The 13,413-nt window shown below is 44.4% G+C and overlaps 1 protein-coding gene across 1 annotated transcript in view; it reads right to left on the reverse strand.

Annotated features, from left to right (window-relative positions):
- Nucleotides 1-1,622: 1,622 nt before the first annotated feature.
- Nucleotides 1,623-13,413, reverse strand: part of Col22a1 (collagen type XXII alpha 1 chain) — a 208,664-nt gene continuing 196,873 nt past the window's right edge. Inside the window, exons 59-63 of the mRNA XM_032890864.1 lie at nucleotides 10,964-11,143; nucleotides 9,342-9,408; nucleotides 7,337-7,519; nucleotides 5,101-5,178; nucleotides 1,623-2,661 (exon numbers count right to left, since the gene is read on the reverse strand). Of these exons, the coding sequence (XP_032746755.1) occupies nucleotides 2,474-2,661; nucleotides 5,101-5,178; nucleotides 7,337-7,519; nucleotides 9,342-9,408; nucleotides 10,964-11,143 (696 nt within the window). The 3' untranslated portion in view covers nucleotides 1,623-2,473. The remainder of the gene's footprint in view (nucleotides 2,662-5,100; nucleotides 5,179-7,336; nucleotides 7,520-9,341; nucleotides 9,409-10,963; nucleotides 11,144-13,413) is intronic.

Here is a 13,413-nt window from a genome sequence, read left to right on the forward strand (position 1 = left end):
CAGAATGTAAGGTGTGAGTGCCAGTTGCTAACAGTGTAGGTACATGTACACTGTAGCACATGTTTATTCTACAGTGCACTTTTGTTAGGGGCACTGGGAATACATAGGAAATTTTACTTTCTCCTTGATTTTTCTGGGGACTTAAAACTCCCATAAATGTATTTCTTTCAACAATAAAGTAAAATAAAAATAAATGTTAAAGGGCATCATGTTTTGTCAAGGTAAATATTCTATCCCCAAATTCTTGGCATTCACACACACACACACACACACACACACACAAACACTACATGTGCCTCTTGTTCTGGGTCATTATCTCACTGGAAGAGAGTTCTGAGTGCTTGAGATTCCTTCAAACAAAAATATTACATTACTTTGTCATCTTATGTGGTGTTGAAGACAACTGAGCTGGTAGATCTTAATGAGGATCCAGAGAAAGCCTCTCCTGAATAAATGTATCCTGCCTACCTCCACCCTAGTCCACTTTCTGCATCAGCACCAACTTGCCTAATAGAAGGAATAGATCTTGGTTCTTAATTAAAAATCACTAAAATAATATTTCTCTACCTAATCCATCTTTAGGCCTTCTTTGGATGCTTATATTTCTAGTTCTAAACCAATTCAAAGTGCCTAAATCAAGGGGTACGATAGAGGTGCTTGGTGAAATAATGTTGTTTAAGTTTGTATAGACGTGTGTGTTGGTTAATTTTATGTCCATTTGACACAAGCTGGAGTCATTTGAGAAGAGAGACTCTCAATTGAGAAAATTTCTCCATAAGACTGGCCTGTAGCTAGGTCTGTAGTGCAATGTCTCGATTAATAATTGATGTCAGTGAGTTCAGTTCCTATGGGGTGGTTCTTTCTTTGGGCAAGTGGTACTTGATTGAATAAGAAAACTATTTGAGCAAGGCATGGAGGAATCTTAGTAAGCAGCATTCCTCTATGGCTTCTACTTCAGCTCCTGCCTTCAGGTTCTTGCCTTGAGTTCCCTCAATGATAGTGTGAACTGAGAGTTATAAGCTGAATGAAACCCTTTATCCACAACTTGCCTTTGGTCAAGGTGTTTTATCACAGCAACTGAAACCCAAACTAATTCATCTTATGAATGGAGAGCTTCATCACGCAATCCATCAATGTCTTCAGTCAAGTGGAGAACACTGACAAGGGTAATTCGTTCAGACTGCTGGTAAGGATGTACACCCACAGGAATCATCCTACTGAACTCCACTTTCCAATTTGCAATAGACCCTGCCCACAATGGTTCTGAGCCTGGTCTCCTTTCCATATGCCAAACGCCCGGGATGCATCCTCAAAGGGCATGGTGATGAAGTGCCCACTGCTAGCTCCATGTTACATTTGTGCATCTAACATCTGGAGAAAACAGGCAAACAAGGTATTGCGGTTCAAAGAAGACTCACCTAATGCCCAGGAGAGGCTAGAGAAGAAAAACGAATACCCAGGAGCAACTGAGGGGGAAATATTTAGTGAGCACCTGCTCATGGTGTGTGTGTAGAAATACACACACACATACACACATTCTACACACACACACACACACACACACACACACACACACACACACACACACACAAGCATGACTGCCCACAAGTAAGTAAAGCCAGTGACCATTGAAAACTTTTATTTTGCAACTCACACAATTGCAACCAGCATGAGGCACTTGAAGGGCTCCAGGTCACTGTTCAAAGCAAAGTCACACCGGGGAACTCTTCTTCAGCACCGGCTTGTTTATTGAGGGCCCAGACACAAGCTACTGCCAATTCTATGTGACTTCTTTTGGAGTTCTAGTAGCTTGAAGCACTGAGGATGCCCACCCTCCCCAAGGCCCTAAGGCAGTTCTGAACTCCAGATGTGCACCTTGTCTCCAGAGGTCAATGAATTCTTCCAGGCTGCAAATTCTTCTTGCTTCAAGTCTCTCCTGGGAGGTGGGGGTTTCAAACTTATTTTTCCCTGGGCCATCTTTAGGCACAGATGAGGAGACAACATTATAGTCTCCATCCCTTAAAGCTTCCTTTCCAGGAAAGAGGTAAAATTAGCAAGTGCATACATGGTCAGGGTTGCATAGCACCAAGGATTCCTCAGAATTGGCTGTCACACTTCAGCCAGTGTTGACAGGGGAGCGGAGCCAGGAAACTACCTCCTGTTCACCAGGAAGCTCCCCCCGAACTATTAGCATTCGAAATAACAGCAAATAATAACAATAATATTAATAATAACCTGACTGTCCGACAGCATCTGTTGGTTTTAATAACTGTGAGGTGTCTGAGGAAGGGAAGAGACAATTAAGGCAGGCAAGGAGGGAAGAGTAGAAAGAAGGGAAACAGAAAGAAAAGGCAGGAGGTAGGAAGGAGAGAGAAAAGGAGGATCTGAAATGTTTCAAGGCTTCTGGCTTCCCAGTGGGCTCCGAGTTCAAGTTTCAGAAATCCATAGCAGTGTTTTGATGTTCTAGAATCTTCTAGGGGCCCTTCACATTACTTGGCCGGGCAGCAAGGCTGGCAAAGTACGCACACTGGGAGGGGTCACACTGGCCAGGAGGGCCAGGGGGACCAGGAGGGCCAGGATGTCCAGCTGGTCCTGTCTCTCCTTGAGGGCCAGGGCTTCCTGGAAGTCCATCTTTAGCATATCCAGGTTCCCCAGGTTGGCCTGGCCCAGGAAGCAAAAGAAACAGAAGGCAGTTTACATTCTATATCCAGGAGTTTAACATCCCTATAACCTTTGTGTTGTGAACTAGGGTTCAATGTGTACTCAGAATAGCCTCTGTTAGTGCTCTACACTAAGAGACAGAGTAGCCTATGTGAGCATCAGGTAAAACAGCACCTCTGCAAGCGGCGGTTGGGGACGTCTTCACTGTCTGAGGGAAAAATGCAGACACCAGAGAAGAAAAACAGACAAGGGCAACTCAAGGCCCTTGGGGTGCAAGCTTTCCACTCAAGTCAACTGAGAAAGCAGAACACGCTTCTCTCATGCAGTCTAGTAGACACATCTGAATTCACAGTGGGACAGTAAAGCAGCCTAGTGAGCTTTGGCCTGGTGTACCTGGTCTTACAGGGACACCCGATGATCCTTCAGATAGTCTGGGATCTGTTATCTTTTATTACTTTACTTGTTAAACCCGAACCACATATTATGTATATTATTCTATTATACCAAGTAAGAAATATAGCATCTGGGATACACAGAACTGACCATTCTAGAGTCTAAGTTTAGACTGAGAGAATATTACAAATGAACTGCTATGCCTACGCTTACCAAGTGTGCTATGGCATCGTGTGTAATTCACTAGCTTCCTCTTCTGCCTCAACAACTGGGAAGCTTGGTGCTAGGTGTGGTGGCCAAGTTGGCCACCACATTCTTCAGGTCACATTCTCCCTCACTTCTTAGCATGCTGTCAAAATATTTCTTAGAATGTAGACAACAAGTGAACCTTTCCTTGGTGAGTGACTTTAGAACTTTGGAACTCTGCTGTTTTTCTGACAAGAGTTACTTGGTGTACATCCCTGTTTACAAGAAACCCTTGGTTCAGCTATGCTAATCATTCCTTCCGCTGAGATGTACTGGCAATGGTCCTCGATTCAACCTCGCCAGGTGTAACTGCCAGATAGTCTACACACACTCCTCTAGATGGACTCCACTCTGCTGTTCTACTTCTCCAATTTCAGTGTGGTGTTTGAAAGTCAGCAAGATATAAACAATATTTATGTAATATCACTTCTAATAGAAAAATAACATATATATCCAACTGTAGAAACTATGGAAAATCATGGCAGGATAAAACTAAAGTTAAATTATATGTAAGTCAGAAGTCCATAAATGATCCAGAATAGTCATAAAAGTTAGGAGTTAACTTTAAAAGGTAAAATCCACAGGCCTGAGAATGGGGTTTGGTGGTACAACATGCATGAAGCCCTAGGTTCAGTTTCTAGCACTGCTCCCTAAATATATACACTCAAACATACACATACTTAAACACACACATACACACACACACACACACACACACACATGCACACACACAAACACAAACACACACAATGGTGAGGTAGAATTTTACAAACTAGAGGAGAGAGTCTTGCAGGGGCTCTTCCAATACAGCCACGAGGCACAGTGGTCAACTGGCTGCCATTTCCTTAGTTATTTCTATGTTTCAGAAGTGAAAGTTCCAAGACCCTGCAACCCCTCAGCTCCAAGAGGGATGGCCTTTGGCTAAACCTTTGGCTAAGGTTCCCTGATTGGTCGTATTCTGAGAAATATTACTGGACTCATATCGGGTTTAAGAAGATGGCTGTCACCTTGCCTGTGGGGTTCTAACCACTTAAGGTGAGTTAAAGTAGAGAAGGAAAGTCCTAAGGAGAGCTGCATCTCCAACATGCACAGACTCACACTCTCTCTCTCTCTCTCTCTCTCTCTCTCTCTCTCTCTCTCTCTCTCCTCCTCTCTCTCTCTCACCATTTCCCACAATATTTAGTCAATAATTATTTTTAATTGAAACATAATAATTCTGTATATTTCTGGGGCATGATGTTTTAATGAGTACTTATTTATGTTTCATGTATATTCTTTCATTTATGCTTGTGCACCGAGTACTTGCAGTTTTAGTGGATACCAGAAAAGGATATTAAATCCCCTAGAACTAGAGTCAGACAGAGATGATTCTGAGCTGCCAGGTGAGTGCTGGGAATCAAACCCAGTTCCTCTACAAAAAGCAGATAGTGCTTCTAAGCTCTGAGCCAAATATTCTGCCCTACACTGAGATTTCTTTGGGGTGGGGGACATGGGTACAATATGTAATGAACAAATTGGAGCAATTTGCTTCTGTGTCATCCCAAATACTTATCATATATTTATGTAGAAGACATCAATATACTTTATTCTGCTCATTTTGAAACACTAAATAAGTTACTGGAACTTTCCAATTAGAACGTATGCCTCAAGGGTTTGAGAAATATTCCATTAAACAATGAGTTATATGTTTCTCCTTAGAGTGGCCCAGATGGGCCTCTCTTCTCACAAGCACAGGTACCACTGTGTGCCCCTGCCACCATGGTTAATGTCCACCCAGCCTGAGACGCTGAACCTTCATACCTGGTATTCCAGGGGGACCCATCTCTCCTCGAAGGCCAACTCCAGGTGTGCCAGGATCACCTTTGGCTCCTCTCTCACCTGAAGGGAAGAATACTCATCTTGAGTGGTGGAGACTCATGATGAGGGCAGAGCCAGAGTCTCAACCCACAGGATACCTGGTGACACTGGTACAGCCGATTATCACTGCAACAGTCAACTCACACCAGCCTGTTCACAATACTCTTTATGTAAGATACCCCCTACATACGACATTAGTGCACACACACACACACTCTCACGCATATTTTCAGATGCAGAATATATGCATGAAAACAATAAAAGAAAATGGCTGCTTTTTCCTGAACACATTCTCAGATACGCATCTTTATACATACACATTCACCCAAGCACCTATCGATCCAGTTTCACACATATTTACACATTCACATACATAGAAACAAATACAAAGTACACAGTCACACGTTCCCTAAACCATGGGTAACCAAATTCACACACCCACAACTCATACACCTATCAGCCTGCATGTATGACATGATTACTAGTGTACATGCCAGTGCACTCAAAGCTTCTTATCTGAACCTTCATGAAGAAGGAATTGGGTTGACACATAAATGAATTCAACATCCTACTGGATGAGACTCAGTTCTAACCTAAGGAATACTGAAATCTAGTAAAGCAATGGAAAAGTACAAGGAACACTCCATAAGAGACAGATGATAAATACCATCCAAGGAATAAAAACATTGACACATATATGACATGTAGTATCAAAGAGAGAGAGAGAGAAAGAGGGGAGAGGGAAGGAGAGAGCATGTTCTCTGGAGGGGCAGTTCAACCATATCTGAGTTAAGAGTTTCCAGGTTTGATTTAACTGGGACTGCCACTATCAATAATACCGTGGTCAATACTATTACTTCTACCACTAGTATGATTGCTACAGCTAATACCAATTCTACTGCCAAGGTTACCTGTACCCATGGTGGTATTGCCATGATATGAACAGAAAGAAGGGTCCCAACCAAGGACACTGGAATTGCTCTTTCAATTTATTTTATAAGAAGTAATATATTTTGTTACATTGTTTCCAAAGTATAAGTTCCAAATACAACATATTTTTTGTAATCTAAATTTAAACCTCAGGGTTTCTAGTTTTTAGAACATTGATCTTATTTTCTGTGTACATGCTGTTGTTTTGGGGTTCTATATGTATTGATTTCTGCTGTATGTGTAGGAATGTTTTGCCTGCATCTATGCATGTTTACCACATGTGTGCCTGGTACCTGAGAAGGGAAGGAGAGAACACTGGATAACCTGGACATGACTGCAATTGTGAACCTGAACCCTGGTCCTCTCCAAGATCAGCAGAAGCTCTTAATCACAACATAGTTCCTCTCCAGTTCCTCACCTTCACTGTTATAACAGTTACACTTGGTCAGTATTCTGCCACAGTCCAATGTAGTCTATAAAGTACATTTCCTATGGGCTTGCATTTTGTGCAATTTGTTTTATAAAGGAATACTGATAGTCTGGAACATGCAAATTTAACGAAAAAAAAAAACATTTAAACAGAAGAAATATCACAGGGGATAAGTGGCTAAACAGTTCTATGGATATGCCAGATGAAAAGAGAAGTTGTTAGGTTCATCTGATTCCCTAGTTAAGGCCACCAAAATGAACCCATAAGTCCACTCATCAGGAGGAAGTGGACCACAGGCTTGGGAGTTTGGTGTCCAGTCCTCCCTCTCTGCTTCATTGTCTGCTTGCCGGTAGAAAGCATTCTGACCTGCTTGCCAGTGTGCAGCCTGGGGCAGGCTCTTTCACTTGAAGAAGAGTTCCAGTGCTCAGATAGGATACCAAGCCAAAGAGCCAGACAATTAGTGTCCATTTGACTAGATTTTAATGAAATTGAGATTAAATGTCATATCACTCAGTTGGTACTAAACTGGGTGGGGGTGGGAAGAAGAAAATATTTGCATCACCCCTGTAAGTTGAGCAAGGGAGACAGAGAGAAGACAAGAAAGTGGGGGAAAAAAACAGGTTCAGTCTTCCTGGCATAATTTCTCAAAACTGTCAAGTAAGAAAATCTTGAATGTATGAAAAAAATTACACAATGTCAAAATTCAGTGTTGCTGGGCTAATGGGAATGAAAACAAGATGACTAATGCAGGCTCTGCCAGGTGTACATCCCACATCCAAGTCCTCACTCAGCGCAGTTTCAGAAAAGCTGTCCACTCACCTTTGGGGCCCATTGGTCCAGAGGGCCCTTCTAGACCACCTTGGCCAGGGCGGCCTGGTTCACCCATGGGGCCTGTCCGGCCTGGCAGTCCATCTTTTCCAGGGGGTCCTGGGGGCCCAGGTCTGCCTTGAGAGGACTTGATGTGTGCTGGAGGCATCTGGGCCAGGAGGTAGGCAAGTTTGGCTATGGAATGGGAAGAACAGAGAAGTTCCTGAGGAATGGAGAGAGGGCGACGGGCATACTGGCAGCTCACTGCAAGCAAAAACCAACTGGGGCTGAAGACAAAGAACAGGTCCTGCACACACATTTCTGACTGCATGGATGTCTATAGCAGCCGCGGAGATAATTAATAGTAGGATTAACAGTGCAGGAACAAGAGTACTGATGTTTGTGATGGCAGCAGCAGTAATAGCAGTGGAGAAACTGCTGGTTGGAGAAACTGAGGCCTGGGCTGTTTAAGTAGCTTATACAAAGCTATTTAGTGACTTTCATTTTTTGAATCAAGTCCATCAACAACTGAAGGGGCAAATAAACTGCTAATTGGAGATGTTTATATATCTGTGATACAAGCATTATAGAATCTAATAAAAAAGCAAACAAACAGACTAGAGCTCTAACTGTGGGTGGACTCACTTTCCTGCTGGACACTGGATCCAGTGCTTACCTACTGGTTACCAAGAGCCACCTAAGTTTGTATAGTCAGAGAGCATTGGATGCAGAGGCCTGTCCAATGGGTAGGAGAAACATTAATATTTTGGTTGATAAGACTAAACAAGAGGTGGAATTTCTGACTGCCTCATTGACTCACTCTGCCCTTGCACCTTCACAAGGCCCAGGGGTCTGTGGAGGCCACCTAAGTGACCTTGGCAGTTTGCTGAACTTGTCTTGGTCTTTGATTTTCTTATCTTTGCTGCAAGTCAACATTTCCTCCTCAAAGGCTGTTAGAACGGGACTCATTCCAGTATATGGTCCCAGACCGCTTAAAAACTAGTGGTTGACACTCCACTAGGGCAGAGGCCACTCCATCACTGACAAGTCTAACAGTCAAGAGGCAGAACTTGGAACTCCCACACACAAGTTCTTAGACGTGTCCCGTCCAGTGGGGCTCACATTCTTTCTAGCCTATCCCTGTCTACCCCCACCTTCCTCATCTATAGTCCATACATATTCACCTAGATTCCAGAGGGGTAGGGGAGAGAGGCACTTTGCTTCTACAACCGGGTATCCAGCACAGTTTGAATGTGTGACGCATACAATTCAGGGACACGGGACATGTGAATGGAGACACCTTTAGGATCCACCTCTTTCATGTCACAGGCTTATGAGCATTCTCTTCTAAGCTTTTATCATAGGGGAAATGCGAAGAATGGCTACTAAACAGACATGGTGGTATAGTGCACAGACAATAAGGCTGTAAATCTCACACTTATATTCTAGTATCTCAGCCTCATTATCCCCCCAATAACCATGCTGTCTCCCATGGTCATTACTAGGCTATCAATGGGCACACTCAGGCTCTGAGAACCCTCCCAAGATAGGAACCCCAAATGCTGTCACCATTCCAGTTTCCCACTCCATACCTTCCCTTAGAGCTATCTCAAATAGAGCCAACTGTCCTCTGTCAATGCCCTCTGTGCCAAAAAGAAATTACAGATGTCTTCTGAGGACACTGCAGTCATCTTGTCTGTCTCCTGACTTACCTCTTCCGCTGGAGTCCAATGAGGCTCCCTGCACACCTTCCCAGAACACTGATCAATCACACACATGGCTGAATACACAGAAAGTGTAGGTGATCACCACACAGCAGATGGTGGTATCTGGTGTCATCATTCACTAGAGTCATTGTCACTAGAGGTGACCAGGATCTGGAGTATAAGGTTAGGCCCTCAAGTTACCTCTCAAGCCTGCTGTTCTACACTCAACGGCCCCAGTATTTAATGAGGAAAACAACAACTGTTCGCTAGGGATCTTCTGCTGGGAGCTGCAATGAAATCCAGCTACTTACCTTCTAGCTGCTTTCCAAGCTCTTCCTGAATGAGGCGCCTTAAGGTATCGATGGACGGAGACTCACCCTAGGATGGAGGGAAGCGGTTACTCATCTTCCCACGAACCCTCCTCTTCCTTCTTCTTGAAGATCCCAAATGTCTCTCCCCAAACCAGGAAGCTTATGGGCAGCACAGACAAGGGCCATCACACCCTCTGTCTATCCCATGCCACATCTGCAGCACATTCCTCTCTTCTTTGCTGTTCAAACCATGACAATAGCATGACAGCTTGGACCTTAGGCTCTCAGAGCTACAATATCCTTCCCTCATGACCCTTACATCTTCTTTAGTTCATGCTCTCCTGGTACACTGCACCATTAAACCAGTCATACACAGAGCCTCAGCAGTAGGGTCCTCAAGACTTGCCTGCCTCCAGAACACAGCATATGGGCTGCCTCCTGTGTGAAATCGAGTTTGACTCTCCAGGTTGGTATCTTTCCCCTATACTCCACAGAGACAATTCTGTCCTGCTCAAGCCCATACTGGCCACAAGCAGATAAGTGAACCATAAAAGCTGATGAATTTATCTATAAGAAAGGCTGAATGTTCACAATGTGATGATAATTCTCAGAATGGCCTCAGAAAGAATTCCCTATTCCCTATGAGGATCACTCTTTCCTATTTGACTACTGTAGAGTAGTGCTACCCTCAAGAATGGGTCGCCCTGTGCTTCTATCAGTCCAACACATTATATGGAAGAGACACGGTCCCCCTTTTATCTTACTCTTCTCTTGTCAGAAACCTTTGTATTAGCCCTAGATGGTCTATTGCTCCACATAGCAAGGTCACTCACAGAACTTGGCAAGACTACATGAGGGTTTTAGATGCCAACTGAGTCTTTGTAATTTGGCCCAAGAAGGGCAAGCTCTGGGCACCAAGACCTTTAGAATCCCCACAACCAGAAGCAAGTGATGAAGCCACAGAGTGTCATCACACAGGGAGTGACCATGCCTGTGCTTAGGTCACATAAAACTCTCCAGATGACTAATCGAGCTGCCAAGGAGAAGAGGTCACAGGGACTGGACAGCAATCCCCATCAAGAGTTCAGTTACCTAACTGACAACCCATGTCTGTGATCCAGAGCAAGATAAATCAAGAGTTGTGCCACTAGAATGATGTAGACGTAAAGAAAGTGGCTATGCTTTCTGCTCACACTCAGTGCCTACGACAGTAGAGGATTTGTCATGCTCCGGGGTGAATAGATGATGAACCAATCATGATGCTTTTTGAACCAACAAGACCCCATCTTTTCAATTACTTCTGCACAGGGTGCCAAGAAAGAAGGGATTTACAGCCCAAGACATAAAGCCTTGAGAGCCATCATCCCTGGTGTAGAAGGAACGACAAAGATGAGAGTCTGTTTCTGAACATCTCTGGAGTTGCATGCACAATGCCACTCCATCCTAACAAATATGGAGAGCATTTTCTCTAAGGATAGACACAGAGAGGGAATGCTCTGCCCCTTGCTGTATAGCAAGTTCCCAGACGCCTGCTATCTGCATGCTGTACTCCCCAAAGACCACAACCTCCATTTCCCCTCCATTCTCATGGAATCTGTCTGAAATTTTACCATCATCCTTACCCGAAGTCCTGGAAATCCTGGCTGGCCAGGTGGCCCTGGGGGCCCAGGAGGGCCACTCTCCCCTGGTTGTCCTTGGGGACCCATTAGGCCAGTGTGACCCTTGTGGCCTGGGGTTCCAGGGTCTCCAGGCTGGCCCTTCCCACCTGGCGGTCCTTTGTCACCTTTGATCCCAGGGTCTCCCTAAATAGAAGAGAAGAATATATCAGCAAGTGTCTCTGTGCTGGGAACTGACCGGAATACACAGCCTGAAGTTCGTGTGTGTGTGTGTGTGTGTGTGTGTGTGTGTGTGTGTGTGTGTGTGTGTGTGTATGGGGACAGTGGGTCTCAACCCTGAGTGAGTCATAGATGGATCCAAGAAAGGAAGAAACAGAATTATCTTATCCATAGTCCTGATTTACAAAACTGAGCAAGAGATCCCAGAGATAGAATCCTACCTTACATATCATTGTGCAAGTCAGAAGGAGAATGTTTATCTTTGAAACCTACCCCAAAGAAGCCACTAACAAGACTGTCACCATAGGAGCAGCAAGGCATACTGACATTCTCATACTACAGAGCACACTACAGTTGACAGCACTGGAACTGCGTATAAGAGATTACATGGACAGATAGCAGGTATTATTATTGTATGCAAAGTTACAAGTATAGAACAGTGACCACAGTGAGTAAAAAATAGAGAATAAAAAAATATCGACAAGTGTGCTTTGTTGGCATAAAACATTGTGTTAATGTAAGGATGTGTGTTAATTGTACGGATGGCGGGGAGGGGGCTAGAGAGATATCTCAATAGCTTGCCTTACAATTATGAGGATCTAAATTTGGATCTCAAGTACCCACACAAGAACCAGGTATGGCTGCTTACATCTCAGGGCACAGAGGCAGAACCTGGGGGCTTATTAGCCTAGCAACTTGGTGACCTCTGGATTCAATGAGAATCTATCTCAGGCAATAAAGTGGAGGGTGATTGTGGATGACACCTAACCACAGGCCTGAGTATAAACATGTATACATTCACAGATGCATTTGTCCACACAAGCATATGCATAATACATGTACACATGAGTGTGCATACATACATACATACATACATACATACATACATACATATACACACACACACACACACACACATTAATTTTTCTAGTCTTAGGACAAACTCCAATTGTGCATCTCTGGAAATGGCTGTCTAGCTATGGGGACGGAGGCTGAACTACCACTCCACCCATGGAGAGGTTTTGGCCTCTATCAGTTGTGACCATGGACTAGATCAGCAGCCTTTTCTTGTAGGCCTTCTCTAAGCTCCAGTGGGTACATGGAGGGTTGGCAGGCTCACTCTGTGGCACTTACACTACCTGGGGCTCTCCCCTATGAGTGAATCAGATTCTGAAATTCTGGTCAGTGATTTGAGGCACAGTAACCCCAGGGCAGACAGCCTAGTATTTTCCCTTATATACTACTGTGTATCTGACCAGCGAGTCTCAGGGGATAGTTAGGACTGAATACGTAGTAGCCATGTTAAGGCACTCAGTACAATGGAGCCAGAATTACCGTGATATAGCACAGTAGAAAGGGAGGGGCAGGAGGAAGAAGTAGACTCAAGATGGAGCCAAACATGGTGTGGCCATCAACATGGCAGGGGCCTTGTATGGAAGGACTAGAGCATGGTTATGAAATAGAGAAACATAGCATGGAAAAGGTGATCTTCTGGGGTAAAGGAGGGTAAAAGTGAAGGCACATGCATGTTTGAAATACCCTCATCTGTGGCCAGAGACTTGAGAGTGCAAGGCAGGCAGGCACACAGGAAGGGGAGCTTTGAGGTAACATGGGAGATGTGCCTGCCTTCTACTGCATTCCCTCCTGTAATATCTGCGTTTTAACCGGGTCCCTGCATGGCTTTCAATTTTTCAACAACAAAGTATCGATGACTTTTGACATTTTAATTTAGGCAAACCCAAAAGAGCTGCTCTGGTTTTCTGGTCTGATACACTTCATGGGGTCTTGAAAGAAGCCAGGTGATCGATCTTAGATTCAGAGGCATAGAACACTCTTTTAAGTCACCTGGATGCCACGTAGCACCAGGCACGCAGCATAGCTTTTCTATTCAACAACCCTCCCGTGCAATTAAAAGATCTGTCCCCTATTTTAAACACTCCCAGGATGAAGGAAAGAGGAATATAAGCACTTGGTGGCAAGGTTCCATGGAACCACTTAACAGAGGACAGGCGAGCTCCCCAGTTATTGATTGGGTATGAAGAACAGCTTCCTGTCTGTGGGCTGAACACCCTGGCTCTGAACCAGGACTCATGCCCACACTCCTCGGCAATCACTCTCAAGACCCCTGAGTGACACTCTCAGGACAAAATCGACCAGTGGCAGGCAAGTACAAGGCTCCAATATTCAACATCAAACTGCCACAGGACAGTGGGCACAAAGTCATCTGAAGGACAGAC

The sequence above is a fragment of the Rattus rattus genome, chromosome 1, assembly GCF_011064425.1.
Source record: "Rattus rattus isolate New Zealand chromosome 1, Rrattus_CSIRO_v1, whole genome shotgun sequence".
NCBI lineage: Eukaryota > Metazoa > Chordata > Mammalia > Rodentia > Muridae > Rattus > Rattus rattus.